Here is a 16,382-nt window from a genome sequence, read left to right as displayed (position 1 = left end):
CCCAGGGCCTAATTCTGACCGACCGCCACCCACCGGCGAAGAGTACTCGGGTGATCCCCGAATTTACGGAGTGACCACTAACCACAGCAACGATCAAGTCCCGAGGCTCGAAATCAGGCCGGAATGTAGGGAAATAGGGGGAAATTTATCCGTTTTATTACCGAAACTGGTCCTCCATGGTAATCCGCTTAATCCAGTGTAATACGAGTACGCTAGTGGAATCAGCACTAATCTTTTTGTAATCCTCAGTAATACACTTGTAATCCGGTGTGATTTAAGTGATTTAGAGTAAAACAGTTAAATCCTAATCCACTTGTAATCCACATCTGATAGGTGGTAATCCTCTTATTAGTTTTTATCTGAGTAACTGAGGGTCATTTAGATAATTTAAGTAATCCACTAGTATTCGATGTTATTCACTTGTAATCCACGTCATCCACTTTTAATCCAAGTAATCTACTTGCAATTTATCATAATTTACTTGCACTCAAAATAATCCACCTTTAATCCATGTTAGCAACTAGAAATTTAATGAATCCACGTGTAATATTAGTAATCCAACTGTAATTTGAGGAATTTATCTATAATTTGAGAAATACACATTCCTTTAAGTAATCCACTTATAATCTGAGTAATCAACATTCAGTCCAAGCAATACACTTGTAATCTGAGTAATCCAATTGTAGTCAATGTGATCTACTTGTAATTTTGAGTAATCTAGAATGACACGGTTCTAATCTAAGTAACTGGGATTAATTTAGGTAATCCAAATAATCCACTATTAAAATAATCAATCCAAAGGAAATTAGAGTAATCCAACTGAAATCTAAGTTATACACTGGCAATCAAAGTTATCCAATAGTAATCAAAGAAATCCCACTAAAATCCAAGAAATCCACTTGTAATCTGAGTAACAGACTTGTAATCCAAATAATCTGCTTGTAATTTATAATAATCGACCTGTAATTCGAGTAATCCAACCATAATTCTAGTAATTTCTCTATTATAAAAAAAAAGTTCAAGTATACCACTTGTATTCAAAGTAATCCACTTGTAATCTGAGTGATCCACTTGTAATCTGAGTAGTCCACTTGTAATCTGAGTAATCTACTTTTAGTCAATGTAAACTAATTTTTATTTGGAGTACTCTAGAATAATACGATTTTAATCTAAGTAACTGAGATTAATTTAGAGTAATCCCAATAATCCACTAGTAGGACAATTTATCCAATTGTCATTAAAGAATTCCAACTGAAATCCAAGTAATACACTTGTAATCAAAGTAATATACTTGTAATTTAACATAATCCACTTGCACTCCATATAATTCACCTTTAATGCAAGTTATCCACTAGCAATTAAAGTAATCCACAAGTAATATAAGTAATCCAACTGCAATTTAAGGAATTTGCCTATAATTCAAGAAGGCACTTTTCTTTGAAGTAATCCAAATAGTCTAAGTAATCAACTTTCAGTCCAAGCAATCCACTTGTAATCTGCGTAATCCACTTGTATTGAATGTAATCTAATTGTTATTTAAAGTAATCTAGAATAATACGGTTCTAATCTCAGTAACTAAGATTAATTTAGGTTATCCAAGTAATCCACTTGTAACACAAGTTATCCAGTTTTAATTAAAGTAATTCAACTAAAATCGAACTACTCCACTTGCAACCTAAGTCACACACTTGTAATCCAAGTAATACACTTTTAATTCAAGTAATACAATTATAGTACAATTAATTTACTTGGAATTTATCATAATCTACTTTTACTCCATATAATCCACCTGTAATCCAACTTATGTACTAGCACTTAAAGTAATCCACAAGTAATGTACGTAATCCAACTGTTAATCAAGGAATTTATCTATAATTCAAGAACGACACTTTCCTTTCAAGTAATCCACTTACAGTCTAAGTAATCAACCTTCAGTCCAAGAAATCCACTTGTAATCTGAGTAATCCACTTGTACTCTTAGTAGTCTACTTGTAATCTATGTAATGCACTTTTTATCTGAGTATTCCACTTGTATTCAATGTAATATTTTTGTAATTCAAAGTAATCTAGAATAATGCGATTCCAATCTAAGTAACTGAGATTAATTTAGGTAATCCAAACAATCCACTAGTAAGACAGGTTATCCAATGGTAATGAAAGTAATCCACCTGAAATCTAATTACTTCACTTGCAATCCAAGTTATTCAATTGTAGATATAGGAATCTAACTGAAATCCAAGTAATACACTTTTAATTTAAGTAGCACATTTGTAATACCAGAAATACACTCGTAATACAAGTAATACACTTTTAATTCAAGTAATACACTTGTAATCTAAGTAGTACAATCTACTTATAGATCAAGTAATTCATTTTTGTCCACGAAATCTACTTCGAATCTGAGTAATCCTTTTGTAATCTTATTAGTCCACTTGTAATCTATGCAATCTACTTGTAATATATGTAATCCACTTGTAGTCAATGTAATTTACTTGTAATTTGGAGTGATCTAGAATAATACGGTTTTAATCTAAGTGACTGAGATTAATTTAGGTAATCCAAATAATCCACTAGTAAGACAAGTTATCAAATGGCAATTAAAGTAATCCCACTAAAAACTAAGTACTCTACTTTCCATTTAAGTTATCCAATTGTAGCTAAAGAAATTCAACTAGAATCCAAATAGGCCACTTCAATCTAAATAGCACCCTTGCAAAACAAAAAATACACTTGTATCACAGGTAATAAACTTGTTATCTAAACAATACATTCGTAATCGGCGGAATACAATTGTAATCCAAGTAATAAACTTGTAATTTATCATAATCCACTTGCACTCCAAATAATTCACTTGTAGTTCAAATTATTCACTAGTGATTAAAGTAATCCACTTGTAATCTAGGTAATACAACTGTAATTCAAGTAAGCTATTTATGAATAAAGAAATACACTTTTATTTCCAGTAATACATTTACAGATTGAATAATCCAATTTTAATCCAAGTTATCCACTTTTAATATTGGTTATAAACTATTACTCCTAGTACGCCACTTGTACTCCATGTAGTGCACTTTTTAATTTCAGCAATCCACGTGCAGTTATGGTAATCCGCTTGCAATTTGGAGTGATCTAGAATGATACGGTTTTAATCTAAGTTACTAAGATTAATTTAGATAATTTTAATAATCCACTAGTAAGATAAATTATCCAAAAGTAAGTAATACACTGGCAATCCAAGTTACTCAATGTAAATTAAAGAAATCCAACTGAAATTAAAATAATCCACTTGTAATTTGAGTGATACACTATCAATACAGTTAATTGTAATCTTAGTATTCCACTTGTAATCTATGTAATTAACTTATAATCTGAGTAATACTCTTTTGATACAACGAATACAGTTTTAATCCTGGTAATCTACTTGTTATTTATCATAATCCACTTGCACTCCAAGTAATCCAGTAGTAAGATAAGTTATCCAATAGTAATTAAAGTAATCCATACCTAATATAAGTAATAGGCTCGTCTTACAAGAAATACACTAGTAATCTTAGTAATGCACTTGTAATCTAAGTAATCTACTGGAAATTTATCAAAATCAACTTGCACTCAAAAAAATCCACTTTTAATCCAAGTTATCCAATGGTTATTAAAGAAATCCAACTGAAATCCATGTAAAACGCTTGTGTTTCAAGAAATACACTTGTAATCCAAATATTCCACTTGTAATTTAAGTAATAATACGTCTGTAATTCAAGTAATCTATCTATAATTCAATTAATACAATCTTATTCCAAGTAATCCACTTTTAATCCTATTAATTCACTTGTTATCTTAGTCAAGTAGTAAGACAAGTTATCCAATAGTAATTAAAGTAATCCAACTGGAATCCAAGTAACCTATCTCTAATCTAAGTAATACACTCGTAGTACAATAAATACACTAGTAATCTAAGTAATACACTTGTAATCTGAGTAATAAACTGGTAATTTATCAAAATTCACTTGCACTTAAATAAATCCACTTTTAATCCAAGTTATCCAATGTTTAATAAAGGAATCCAACTGAAATCCATCTAAAACACTTGCGTTTCAGGAAATACACTTGTAATCCAAATATTCCACTTGTAATTTACGTAATAATACGTATGTAATTCAAGTAATGTATCTACAATTCAATTAATACAATCTTATTCCAAGTAATCCACTTTTATTCCTTATAATTCACTTTTTATCTTAGTCATACACTTGTTGTCTTAGTATTCTACTTTAAGTCTATGTAATCCACTTGTTATCTAAGTAATCTTGTTGTAATTTAAATTAATCTCGAATAATACATTTTTAATCCAAGTAACTGAGATTAATTCAGGCAATCCAAATAATCCACTAGTAAAAAAGTTAATAAATGGTAATTATAGTAATCCAAATAAAATCCCAGTAATCCACTTGTAGTACAAGAAATACACTTGTAATTCAAAGATTGCAAATCCTTACATTAGATCGTATTGGATTACAAGAGATTAAAAGATTGTAAATTAATTAATGGGATTGCGTCGATATTGCGTTGGATTACAAGGTACTGCATCGAGATTGCATGAAATTACATAAAATTAAATGAGATTATACGGAATTGTAGAGAATTGCATGATATTTGCAAGAAAAATAAGATTACTTTTGAATTACATGGGATTAAAGAGGATTGTAAACGATTATATGTTATTGACAAGTATTACATGTTATTAAAATGATTTCAAAATCTTACATTCAATTATATGGGATTAAAAGGGATCAAAATATTTTAAATTATTGCATGGAATTCCATAGGATTTAATGGGATTGTAAGAGATTGTAAAGAATCCCATGACATTAATAATGATAACATGATATTTTAAGGGATTGCAAAAGCTTACATTACATTAAATGGGATTAGAAAGGATCAAAAGATTGTAAATTATTGCATGGGGTTGCGTCGAGGTGGCATTCGATTACATGGTATTTCATCGAGATTGCATGGGATTCGATATGATTATAAAGGGTTGTAAATATTTTCATGATATTGCAATGGATTAAATAAAATGATATTGACATTACATGGGATTAGAAGGGATTATAAAAAACTGCATGAGATTAAAAAGTATTACATGTAATTGAAAAGGATTGCAAAAGCTTACTGTGAATTATATGAGATTATAAGAGATTAAAATATTGCACAATTATTGCTTGGTATTGCTTTTAGATTGCGTTGAATTACAAAGTATTGCATTGAGATAGGATGGAATTCAATTTCATTTTAAGGTGTTGTAGAGAAATGCATGATATTGGAAAGTTTTACATGATATTGCATTGATATTACATGGGATTAAAAAAGATTGTGAAGGATTACATACGATTAACAGGTATTGAATGGTATTGAATAGAATTGCAAAAGCTTACATTAGATTATGTAGGACTAAAAGGGATTAAGATATTGTACATTATTTCTTGGGATTGCTCGTATATTGCGTTGGATCACAAGGTATTGCATCGCGATTGCATATAATTATATGGGATGCCATGGTATTCCATAGGATAATAAGTGACTGTTAAGAATTAAATGGTATTGGAAATAATTACATGATATTTTATTGAGATTACATTGGACAAAATGGGATTGTGAAGGATAGTATGAGATTGACAGGTTTCGCATGGCATTGAAAAGGATCGCAAAAGCTTAAACTAGATCATACTGTATTACAAGGGATTAAAAGTTTTTTAATGATTTCATGGGATTAAGTACAGATTGCTTTGGATTACAAGGTATGACATCGAGATTCCATGGAACTCCATAAAATTAAATCAGTTTACGAGGGGTGGTAAATAATTGCAGGATATTGGAAAAAATTTCATAGAATTGTACTGATAGTAAATGGAATTAAAGGGGATTGTAATGGATTGCCTGATACTTAAAAGTATTACATGGTATTGAAAAGTATTTTAGAAACTTACTTAACACGAAATTAAATGGTATTCCATAAAATTATTAGGGGTTGTAAATAATTGTATGGTATTGGAAAGGATTACATGGGATTGTAATAATTCTACATAGGATTAAAGGGATTTGTGCAGGATTACATGAGATTGAGTGGTATTACAATGTATTAAAAAGGATCGCAAAAGCTCACATTAAATTATATGGGATTACAAGCGATCTAATGATTATAATTCATTGCATGGGATTGTCTTAGGATGGCGTTAAATTACAGGGTATTGCATTAAAATTGCATGGGATTCCATGGGATTCATATCTCGGACATGATTAAATATGATATTTTTAATATTACATGGGATTAAAGGGAATTTTAAAGGATTGAATGTGATTGACAAGTATTTAATGGGAGTTAAAAAGATTTCAAAAGCCTAATTAGATTATATTAGATTAGAAGGGATTTAAATATTGCCCATTGTTTATATTACGTAAAATTAAAACGGATTGTGAAGGATTGCACTAGATAGACAAGTTTTTCATTGTATTGAAAAGAATTGCAAAAGCTTAAATTATATTATATAATATTAAAAGGGATCAAAAGATTGTAAAATACTGCTTGGGATTGCTTCTATTTTTTGTTGGATTACAAGATATTGCACTGAAATTGCATGAAATTAAATGAAATTGTATGGGATTACATGGGATTATAATAGCATGTTGAGAATTGCATGATATTGAAAAGAATGACATGATGTCTTTTTCAGATTGCATGGGATTAAAAGGGATTAAAAAGGATTGCATGGGATTAAACGAAATTTACTGGGATTGTCAAAGATCGCAGATAAAGATACATCAGTTTGACAAATGTAAAACCACTTGAACTTTATCACCTTATCAAATCCTGTTTTTGATAACTAAAATTATTGCAAAGACCCCTGAAACAATTAATTCTCCCCCTTTTTTTTAACGCTTTCTTTTTTTTATAATCAATCTTTTATTTAAAAGTAAGGGAATCGATCAGAGAAGCTTATCAAAGTGGAAAAGTTTCATGGAGAATGTGGAAGCAAAAATAGAGTATTTCGTTTTTACGTCCATGCTGGGGAAACGAATTCCCTTGGCTCGATCTTGGGCGGTGTACTTTAACTTTCGAGCCCTCGAGCTTCTTTTTTAGATCAAGCCTAAGGAGGAAGAGAAGCACGAGTTTCAAGGAATATTTCAGTCCTGTCGAAAGGAATTCACCAAGGTTATATTAAATCCTTTTTCAGCCAGAAACTTCCTCATTTATTTCCACCTTCTGTCTCCAGTATCACTCCGTTAAACAAACACCTTCTCTCAAACGAGATTCAAGATAAGATTCTGTGATGCTGGTTTCCATCCTTTTCCTCCAAATATATTTTAATGTCTTTAATGGTCTGGACTTTTATTTCACCATCATTATAAAAAATAATTTTAGGTGATTTTATTTTTCATACAATTTTTTAATATTTTAAGACCCATAAACTAAAATTTTTTATGTAGATGATGCACCAGAAGTCAAGAGTTCAAAGAATTAGAAAAAAATCAAGACAATACAAGTTCAAATAAATTGTGGAGAAATCAAAGACTTATAGAGAATTGAGAGTGATTCAAAAGAATCAAAACATTTTGAAACAATTCAAAGAATTTATATTAACTTAAAACAATTCAAGCGAATGCCAAAGAAATTTTAAGAATTGGCAGAGTTTCTGAAAATTGGAAAGAGTTCAAAAGAATTGAAGAGAATTTAGAAAAATTAAAATAGTTTTAAAAACAAGTTAAATTATTTTAAATTGTTCAAACAAATCCCACAAAACGCAAACCTATTACAAATAATTTAATAAAATTAAAACCAATCAAACAACTTTGAAATAATTTTTTTTAATGTAAAAAGTTTTTAATTCTATATAATTCAAAGCAATTGTAAAAATTAAATATCATTAATATTATTTTAAAAAAATTTAAAGATGTAAAAAGATGTCAAAATATTGTAAAATAACGTAAAACAATTAAAAAGATATAAAACATTTTAACAAATTCGAAACAATCACATTCAGAAAGTGTTTAAAATAATTCAAACCTATCCAAAACAATTCAAAATGACACAGAAGAATAAAAAATCAATCAAAATATCCCAGAAAAATTTTGAATAATTAAAATCATTTTCAAACAATCTAAAAGAACTCAAAATAATTCAACACCAATCAAAACAATGTGAAGAACCAAAAGAATTCAAACTCAACAGGAAAATTTAAAATGATTAAAAACATTTAGGCGCAATTTAAATTTTTTGAACGATTTTTAAATAAGTTTAGGGTATTCGAATGGATTTTAATTAATTTAAAATATTAAAACCCTGTTCGGATATATTTTTACTGAATAAATCAAAAGAATTCAAATTGATTTAAGACAATGAAAAATAATTTAAAAGTAATCCCAAGACTTCAGAAGAATTGAAACCAATTCAAATAATTAAAACTTTTAAAAAATTAAAAGAATTTATAATGATTACAAACAATTGAAAATTACATAAAAGAATTAAAAAGACTTTAACAGAATTATAAACAATTAAAACTATTTTTAACAATTTGAAAATCTAACACAGTGTTAAAAACATTTTAAGAATTTAAAACAATTCAAAACAATCAAAAATAATTAAATCCAAATAATTTCAAAAAATTCTAAATAATGGAAAACCATTTATAATAATTGAAAGAAATGTAAGTAATTCACAAGCATGCAAGCAATCCAAAGAATTCAAAAGTAGTACAATGAATTCAAAGCATTTAAAAACATTACCAAACATTTTAAGATAATTCAAATCCATTCAAAGCCATTTTTAAAAGTCCAAAATAATTCTCAGTACTCCAACAGAATTAAAAACCATTTAAGCGAATTAAAAGAAATTTGAAATGATACAAGAGAATTCAAATTAATAAAAAAGAATTCAAAAGAATTCAAAGAATTTCAAAGAGATCATGAGAATGCTAAGATACTGAAACAAACCAAAAGAATTGAAAAGTATTCCAAAGACATTAAAATTATTGAGAGTGATTCAAAATATTTTAAAATAATTCCAGAGAAACAAGAAAATAAAAGAAGGGAATAATAAGAATTAAAAACATTTCTAAGAACTTAAAAAAAATTTAAGTGACTTAAAAGAATGCAGAAGAATACAAAATACATAAAAACAATCTAACATAATTTTAATTAATGAGAAGAATTAAATCTAATTATATCAAATTAAATTTAATTAATTAATTAAGCAGTCTAAGAGAATTAAAATTAATGAAAAAGAATTGTAAATAATTGAAAGAATTTCAAAGAGATCATGAGAAAGCTAAGGGATTTAAATAATCAAAAATACTTCCAAAGTATTATAAAGAATTTAAAATTATTGAGAATAATTCAAAATATTTGAAGAAAAATCTAGGGAAAACAAGAAAATAAAAAAAGGAAATAATAAAAATTAAAAACATTTCTAAGAATTTAAAAAGAAATTCAAAATAATTAAAAACATATCCCGATAATTTAAAATAATAGAAAATTAATTAAGGCCATTCAAAAGAATGCACAAGAATTCAAAATATTTTAATGGAATTCAAAATACTTAAAAACAATCAAACCCGTTTAAAACTGATTCCAACGATTTTAAATTGTCTTTAACAATTGAAATCAACTCAAATTATATTAGATCATTTAACTAAATGCAGATAAACGCAAACCAATAAAAAATAATTCAAAAAATTTAAAACCAGGTCAAATGGTTTAGGGGACAACAAAATAATTAAAAATAATTAAAAGAATATAAAGGATTTTTTAAATTTCAAAATAATTCGAAAAAGTGAAATACAAATCTATCAAAACAATTTAAAACCTTTTAAAACAATTTAAAATAATTCAAAATAATTTTAAAACATTCAAAACAACTTAAAACATTCACAGTGATACAAAAAAGTCCAAAATAATGTGAAGAATTAACAAAATTTGAAATAATTAAACAAATTTAACGTAATTCTAATGAATTAAAAAGAATCAAAAAGTATTCTACAGAATTTAGAACGAGTCAGATTAGTTCAAAATATTTAAGAAGAATTCTAGAAAAAATAAGAGAATTCGAAACAAGCCAACAAAAGCAAATCAAAACATTCATAAGTATTTAAAAAGAATTTAACCGAACTTCACAGAATTCAAAGGACTTCAAGAGAATTCTAAGCCATACAAACGATTTAAAAGAGTACCAAATAAATTCAAAATGCTTTAAAATAATTCGAAACAATTGAAAACATTTCCAAACAGCTTAAAGTAATTAAAAATCAATCAAAGCCATTTAAAAGAATGCAGAATAATTCTAAATAATTAAAAACTGTTAAAATTTTTTTAATAATTAAAAGAATTTAACGTAATTCCGAAGAATTAAAACAATCGAAAATAATTCAAAAGAATTTAAAAGTATTCAAAAGATTTTGAAGTATTTCAGAACAATTCAAAATATTTAACAAGAATTTCAAAATAATAAGAGAATTAAAAATGGAAACATAAAGAATAAACAGATTTCTAAACATTTGAATATAATTCAACCGACTTTTAAAGAACTCAAAGGGCTTCAAGAGAATCCAAAACAAGAAAAAGAATTTTTAAAAATTGCAACGGAATTAAAATACTTTGAAAGATAAAAAAAAATTAATATTTAGAAGAATTTAAAAGGCTTCAAAAGGATTAGAAAAAATTCAAAGTCAACGAAAGCCATTGAAACGAATCGAGAAGAGTGTGAAATACACTAAGAGTATTCTAAACAATTCAAATGAATTCAAGGAATTAAAAAGACATTAAAAGAATATTAAGGAATACAAAACAACTAGAAACATTTCAAAACAGTTCAAAATAATTCAAAATGAATCAAAGCTGCCTAAAAGATTCCAAAATAATTTCAAATAATTCAGGAGAAGAACTCAAAGAATTGAAAATAATCAATCCAAATTAAATATAATTAATAGAATTTATCGTAATTTCAAAGAATTGAAAAGAATTTGAAAGTATATTAAAAAATTCAAAATGATTCAAATTATTTTTTAATATTGAAAAAGAATTAAGTAGAATCAAAGAGATTTCAAACTAAGGCAGAAAAAGACTTCAAAACATTTCTAAAAATTTGAAAAGAATTTAACCGAATTGCAAAAAATTTCAATCAATAAAAAGAATTTAAAGGACTTCCAAAACATACACGATGCTCTAAAAAATTTCAAAACAATTTTAAATAATTCAAAAGACTTAAAGATTATTTAAAACAATTAAAAGAATTTAGGAATTCAAAACATTTCAAAATGTTATAAAAGAATTCAAAACAATTTTACACAATTTAAAAAAATTAAAAAGACGCCAAAAGAATTAGAAACACAGATTTCAAAAGACTTGAACGGAATCCGAAAAAATTAAAAACAATTTGGAGCCACTCAAAGGATTTGAATGAATTTTCGATACCCCAGGAGTATTCAAAATGATTAAAAACAGTAAAATTAAAAGGAAATAATTAGAAAAATTTAACCTTATTCCGAATAATTGAAGATAATCCCAAATTAATTAAAACCAATAAATCTAATTTAAAATAATTAAAAAATTCAATATAATTCAAAACAATACAAAAAAATTTAAGCGTATTGTAAAGAATTAAAAAATATTAAGATTAATTCAAAATATATTTAAAAAGAATTCAAAAGAGTTGTAATAAATTCAAAATACTCTAAAACTATTAAAAACAATTTTATCGAATTAATAAGTATTCCAAATGATTCAAAATCCTCGAAGAGAATTCAAACGAATTAAAAAGAATTTTTAAAAATTCAAAGAATTTAAAATTTCAAAATGATCAAAATCTTTCCAAAAAAATCCAAAAGAATTTAAAAAAATTAAAAAGAATGTAAAATATCTTAAGAGAATTTAAAACAATTCTAATGAATATGAAGAATTTCACAGAATTCAAAAGAAGTGAAAACAATTGAAAAGATCTTAAAAGAATTATCAATACTCCAGGAGAATTCAAAAAAATTAAAAACAGTAAAACAAAATTTTAAATAGTCGAAATAATTTCAAAATGCTCTAAAAGAATTTAAAGTAATCTAAAAAAAACTTTTAAGAATATAAAAGACTCCAAAAGAATTCGAAACAGTTTTAAATCATTCTAAATAATGTAAAGTCATTCAAAAGAAGCCAAAATAACTTTAGAAAAATTATAAGGTAATAAAACTTTCCAAGAGAATTCAATACATTTCAAACGTATATAAAAGATTCCACAAATTGTAAAAGACTTGAATAGAGTTCGAAGAAATTAAAAACTATTTAAAACAATTTAAAGGAATTTTAAATACTTTAGAAGAATTCAAATAATGTAAAGAATCATATTACCGAATTAAAATGAATGGCAAAATAATTCAAATCTATCCAAAATAATCCAAGAGAATCCAAAAGAATTTTTAAAAAGTTACAAGGAATTTAAGATACTCTTAGGTAATTTAAAACTATTTAAGCTAATATAAATAATTCCACATAATTCAGAAGAATTTAAAAGAATTTTAAATACCGTTGCAGAATTGAAAATAATTGAAAACAGTAAATCAAAATTTAAAGTAATTAAAAGAATTGAACGTGATTCCAACGAATCGAAAACAATTCCAAATAATTAAAACGTATTCTAAAGAATTTAGAGTGATTCAGATTAATTAAAAATATTTGAAAAGAATTCCAGAGAAAATCTGAGAATTCAAAACAAGGCAACAAGAAGCATTCAAATTTTGCTAAGCATTTGAAAAGAATTCAATCGTATTTTAAAGAATTCAAAGAACTCTAAGAGAATTCAAAACAATGTAGAGGATTAAACATAATCGAAAATAAGTAAAAATAAATTAAAAGAATTAAAGAAGGATTCAAAGAAATTCAAAAGAATTTAATAGAATTCAGAAATAAATGTCTGTAGGCTTATTTTCTTCCTACATTTCTCTCGTCGTTAACCCATCGATATTGAGTATAAAAATTTCAACGAAACACGACTATCCTATCTTTTTATTACTTTTCTATAAATGGCCTACCTTTGCGTGACAAACATTCGTGATTCAAAGTACCGGAAATCTTTTTCTCCTGGGGGAATTCATCAAGTTGAAATCATTCTTCTGCCTCGAGTAAACTCGAGATTAACAAAAGTGGCTCGGGGTTTTGTCTAGGGAGCTCTTGTAGCGTCTAACAGGAGATCTATAAATCTCCACCCCACAAACGCCGCCAAGCACCTTTGCCACCCCCAACATCAAGGTAATAAACTCACAATTATTCTTGATCGGATTTGTAGCAGAAGAGAATCTGGGAAGCATCTTCCTCTGAGAAATTGCCAGCAAAAGAAAAAAGTAATAAGCAATAGGGGACCATTCACAAATTAAGTGATGAATTTCTCAGGAATTTTAGACACCCCCCCCCCCCCCCCCCCCCCCCCCCCCCCCCCCCCCCCCCGCCCATCCTGACAAACGCAATGCATCTTCCATAATGCTTGACATAAAGAAGACGTATGGCGTGTCTAACTGTATCAAATCCATCTAGCACCTCAGATTACACATTTAACCTTTAAATTTTGACCTATAACCTATGAACTCTGACTTTTCACCTTTGATCTTTGACCTCTAACCAAAAGATGAAAAAACCCTATCTTCTGATTCGTGACCTTTGCGCTCTAACTAATGCCCTAGAAAGCTGGTCCAGCAATCTTTATATTCTAACCCATCGCCTTTAGGTATTGATCTCTAACAAAAAGAAAAAAAGATATAACTATGACCTTTAGCATTTAGCCTTCGACATGTGACCTTGAGCCTATTATTATTTATGATGATCCTTAACCTTTGAATTTTGACCATTCAATTTCTTTTTGACCTTTGACGCCTAATCTTAATCTAGATATCTTTGAACTATGAACATTCTGTTTATGAACATTGACCTCTAACCTCTAACCCCTAGCCCCTAAGCTTTCACATATAAATTTTGACTTCCGACCCATGACATTGAAAATTTGACCTTTTAACTTAGACCTATAACCATTCTTGGCGATGTTTTACCTTTAAACTTTGACTTCTAAAATTAAATTCTGACCATTCACACCTAGCTATCTTTGGACTCTGACCCATCACTTTTAAGCATTCATCCTCTAACCTGTCGAAAAGGACAATGATGAAAAATAATTTGATTTATGATGTATTAGGATATATCAGATGAATTTTGACCTCGAAAATTGCATTGCTCTATATAACCTAACTTCTAACCTAGATCTGACCTTAATATTTCTAAATTCTGAACCCTAGACATTGAGGATTGTCCCCTAACCTTTGACCCTTGTTTTATCCGACGCAAACCTTCACATAATTTTGTATCAAAATAAATCCAAAATAATTTTTTTAACTTATTTATTAAAACATTTACCCTCAACTGTTGTGAAAATAAAGTATCAGTATTCTATTTATTAAGTTTTTAGTTCCTGACGAAAAAGTTGGTAAAGGACTTATAAACTATGAGAATATTTATCATTTAACTAAAACGAAAAATAAAAGTATTTTTGCTGACACATGCATGATTTTAGCCTTTTCCTACGCCTATGGAGCGGGAATAAAAGCTTTACATTTTACTCCCTAGAGAGCGGAAAGCGACGTCGAGGTGACCAATGAAAGTTATACATGCATAGGCTCGAATTGTGCGATAATCAGCCCACTCACCGTACAAAACGTAAGGAATTTATTGCTACAGATAATAGAATATTGCGGAAATTATGGAATTTAATTTAAATTACAAAAAATTTAATTAATAAATTTCTATAAATTACCGTAAATTACCAAGAATTTTCGGGAATTTACATAAATTTATAGACATTTATCCATTAAATGTTGAGTAATTTATCTTAATTAACCTTAACTTACCTGTAATATTACCATAAATTACCAAAAAAATTCATGAATATCCGGAATTTTTTAGACATCTTTAAATTGAATTTCGGGTAATTTATTTTCAGTTTCTATATACCTGTAATAGTATTATAAGTTACCAAAAAATTTAATGAATTTCCGGAAATTTTGTCAACATATTTCAAAATCAATTTTAGGTAATTTATGGTAAGTTACTCTATTTACCTGTAAAATTACCATAAATTACCAAAAAATTCCATGTATTTTGGTTAAATTACCTTTAGTTACTATAAATTACCCTAAAATTAATAAATTTCCGGAAATTTATCAAAATAATTAAAATTGAATTTTGGGTAATTTGTCTTAAGTTAGTATATATTACCTGTAATATTACCCTAAATTACTAAAAATGCTTATAAATTTCCGAAATTCATAAAAATATTTAAAATAGAATTTTGTATAATTTATGGTATGTTATCATATTGACCTGTAAAATTACTATAAATGACCGAAAATTTTTATTTATTTCTAAAAATTTTTAGACATTTTAAATTTAATTTTGGATGATTTATCTTAAATTAGCGTAAATTACCGGAAATTTATTTTAAAAATTGTGTCCTTTATCTTACCTGAGCATAAATCATCTGTAACATTACCACAAATTACCAAAAATTTCACAAGTTTCTAGAAATATATATAAGGTTTAAATAGAATTTTGGGTAATTTATCTTAAGTTACCATAAAATATCTGTAATATTACAATAAATAACCAAAAAATTGCATAAATTTCCGGAAATTTTTTAAAATATTAAAAAATTGCATTTTGTGTCATTTGTTGTAAGTTACCATCTTTACCTGTAAAATTACTGTGAGTGACCAAAAGTTTCGATAAATTTCCACAAATTTACAGAAATTAATTTTCAAACGCATTTTATTTATTCAAGAACTTATTTTTTTCACAATTTTTACATTTATTTTGTATTTTTTTTCTATCTACAGACAGGTAAAAATCAGGTTTAAAAATAAAATAAAATATCCTTTATCGCCTTTAAAATTTTCTACACAAACGAAAAGAAAAAAAGGAATATTGTAATCGTTTCATGGTTACTTGGATCCATTCGTTAATTTCAGGATCAACTAAATTCATAAAAACTTGAGGGTTTCCTGCGGTTGGAGAATTTTCTCGAAAAGACATGACACCAACTAATTTTCCATTGACAACCAAAGCATCACCTCCATCCCGATCGCAACTTCCTTTAAGTCTACTTGGGTCATAAGTACAAATATGATGATGTGTAATATGAACTTGACTCCCGTAGATGGTTTGACAAGAAATATTGTCAATTATGGGTATTTTAATTGTTTGTAATTTATTACGAAACAGCCTATAGTTCCTGAAACAAAAAATTTAAGTATTTTTTATTATAAAAAAGTATTATTTTAATATAAACTGGTAAAAAATTAGCAGTAGTCGGC

At 27.3% G+C, this 16,382-nt stretch overlaps 1 protein-coding gene across 1 annotated transcript in view; it reads right to left on the bottom strand.

The window, feature by feature from the left end:
* Positions 1-13,163: 13,163 nt before the first annotated feature.
* The window catches only part of LOC117173920 (trypsin-like), a 12,499-nt gene continuing 9,280 nt past the window's right edge, over positions 13,164-16,382 (bottom strand). Inside the window, exons 3-4 of the mRNA XM_033362567.1 lie at positions 16,015-16,300; positions 13,164-13,343 (exon numbers count right to left, since the gene is read on the bottom strand). Of these exons, the coding sequence (XP_033218458.1) occupies positions 13,164-13,343; positions 16,015-16,300 (466 nt within the window). The remainder of the gene's footprint in view (positions 13,344-16,014; positions 16,301-16,382) is intronic.

The sequence above is a fragment of the Belonocnema kinseyi genome, chromosome 5, assembly GCF_010883055.1.
Source record: "Belonocnema kinseyi isolate 2016_QV_RU_SX_M_011 chromosome 5, B_treatae_v1, whole genome shotgun sequence".
Taxonomy (NCBI): domain Eukaryota; kingdom Metazoa; phylum Arthropoda; class Insecta; order Hymenoptera; family Cynipidae; genus Belonocnema; species Belonocnema kinseyi.
The sequence above is the reverse complement of the archived record's forward strand: the minus strand, read 5'-3'. Positions and strand labels throughout refer to the sequence as shown.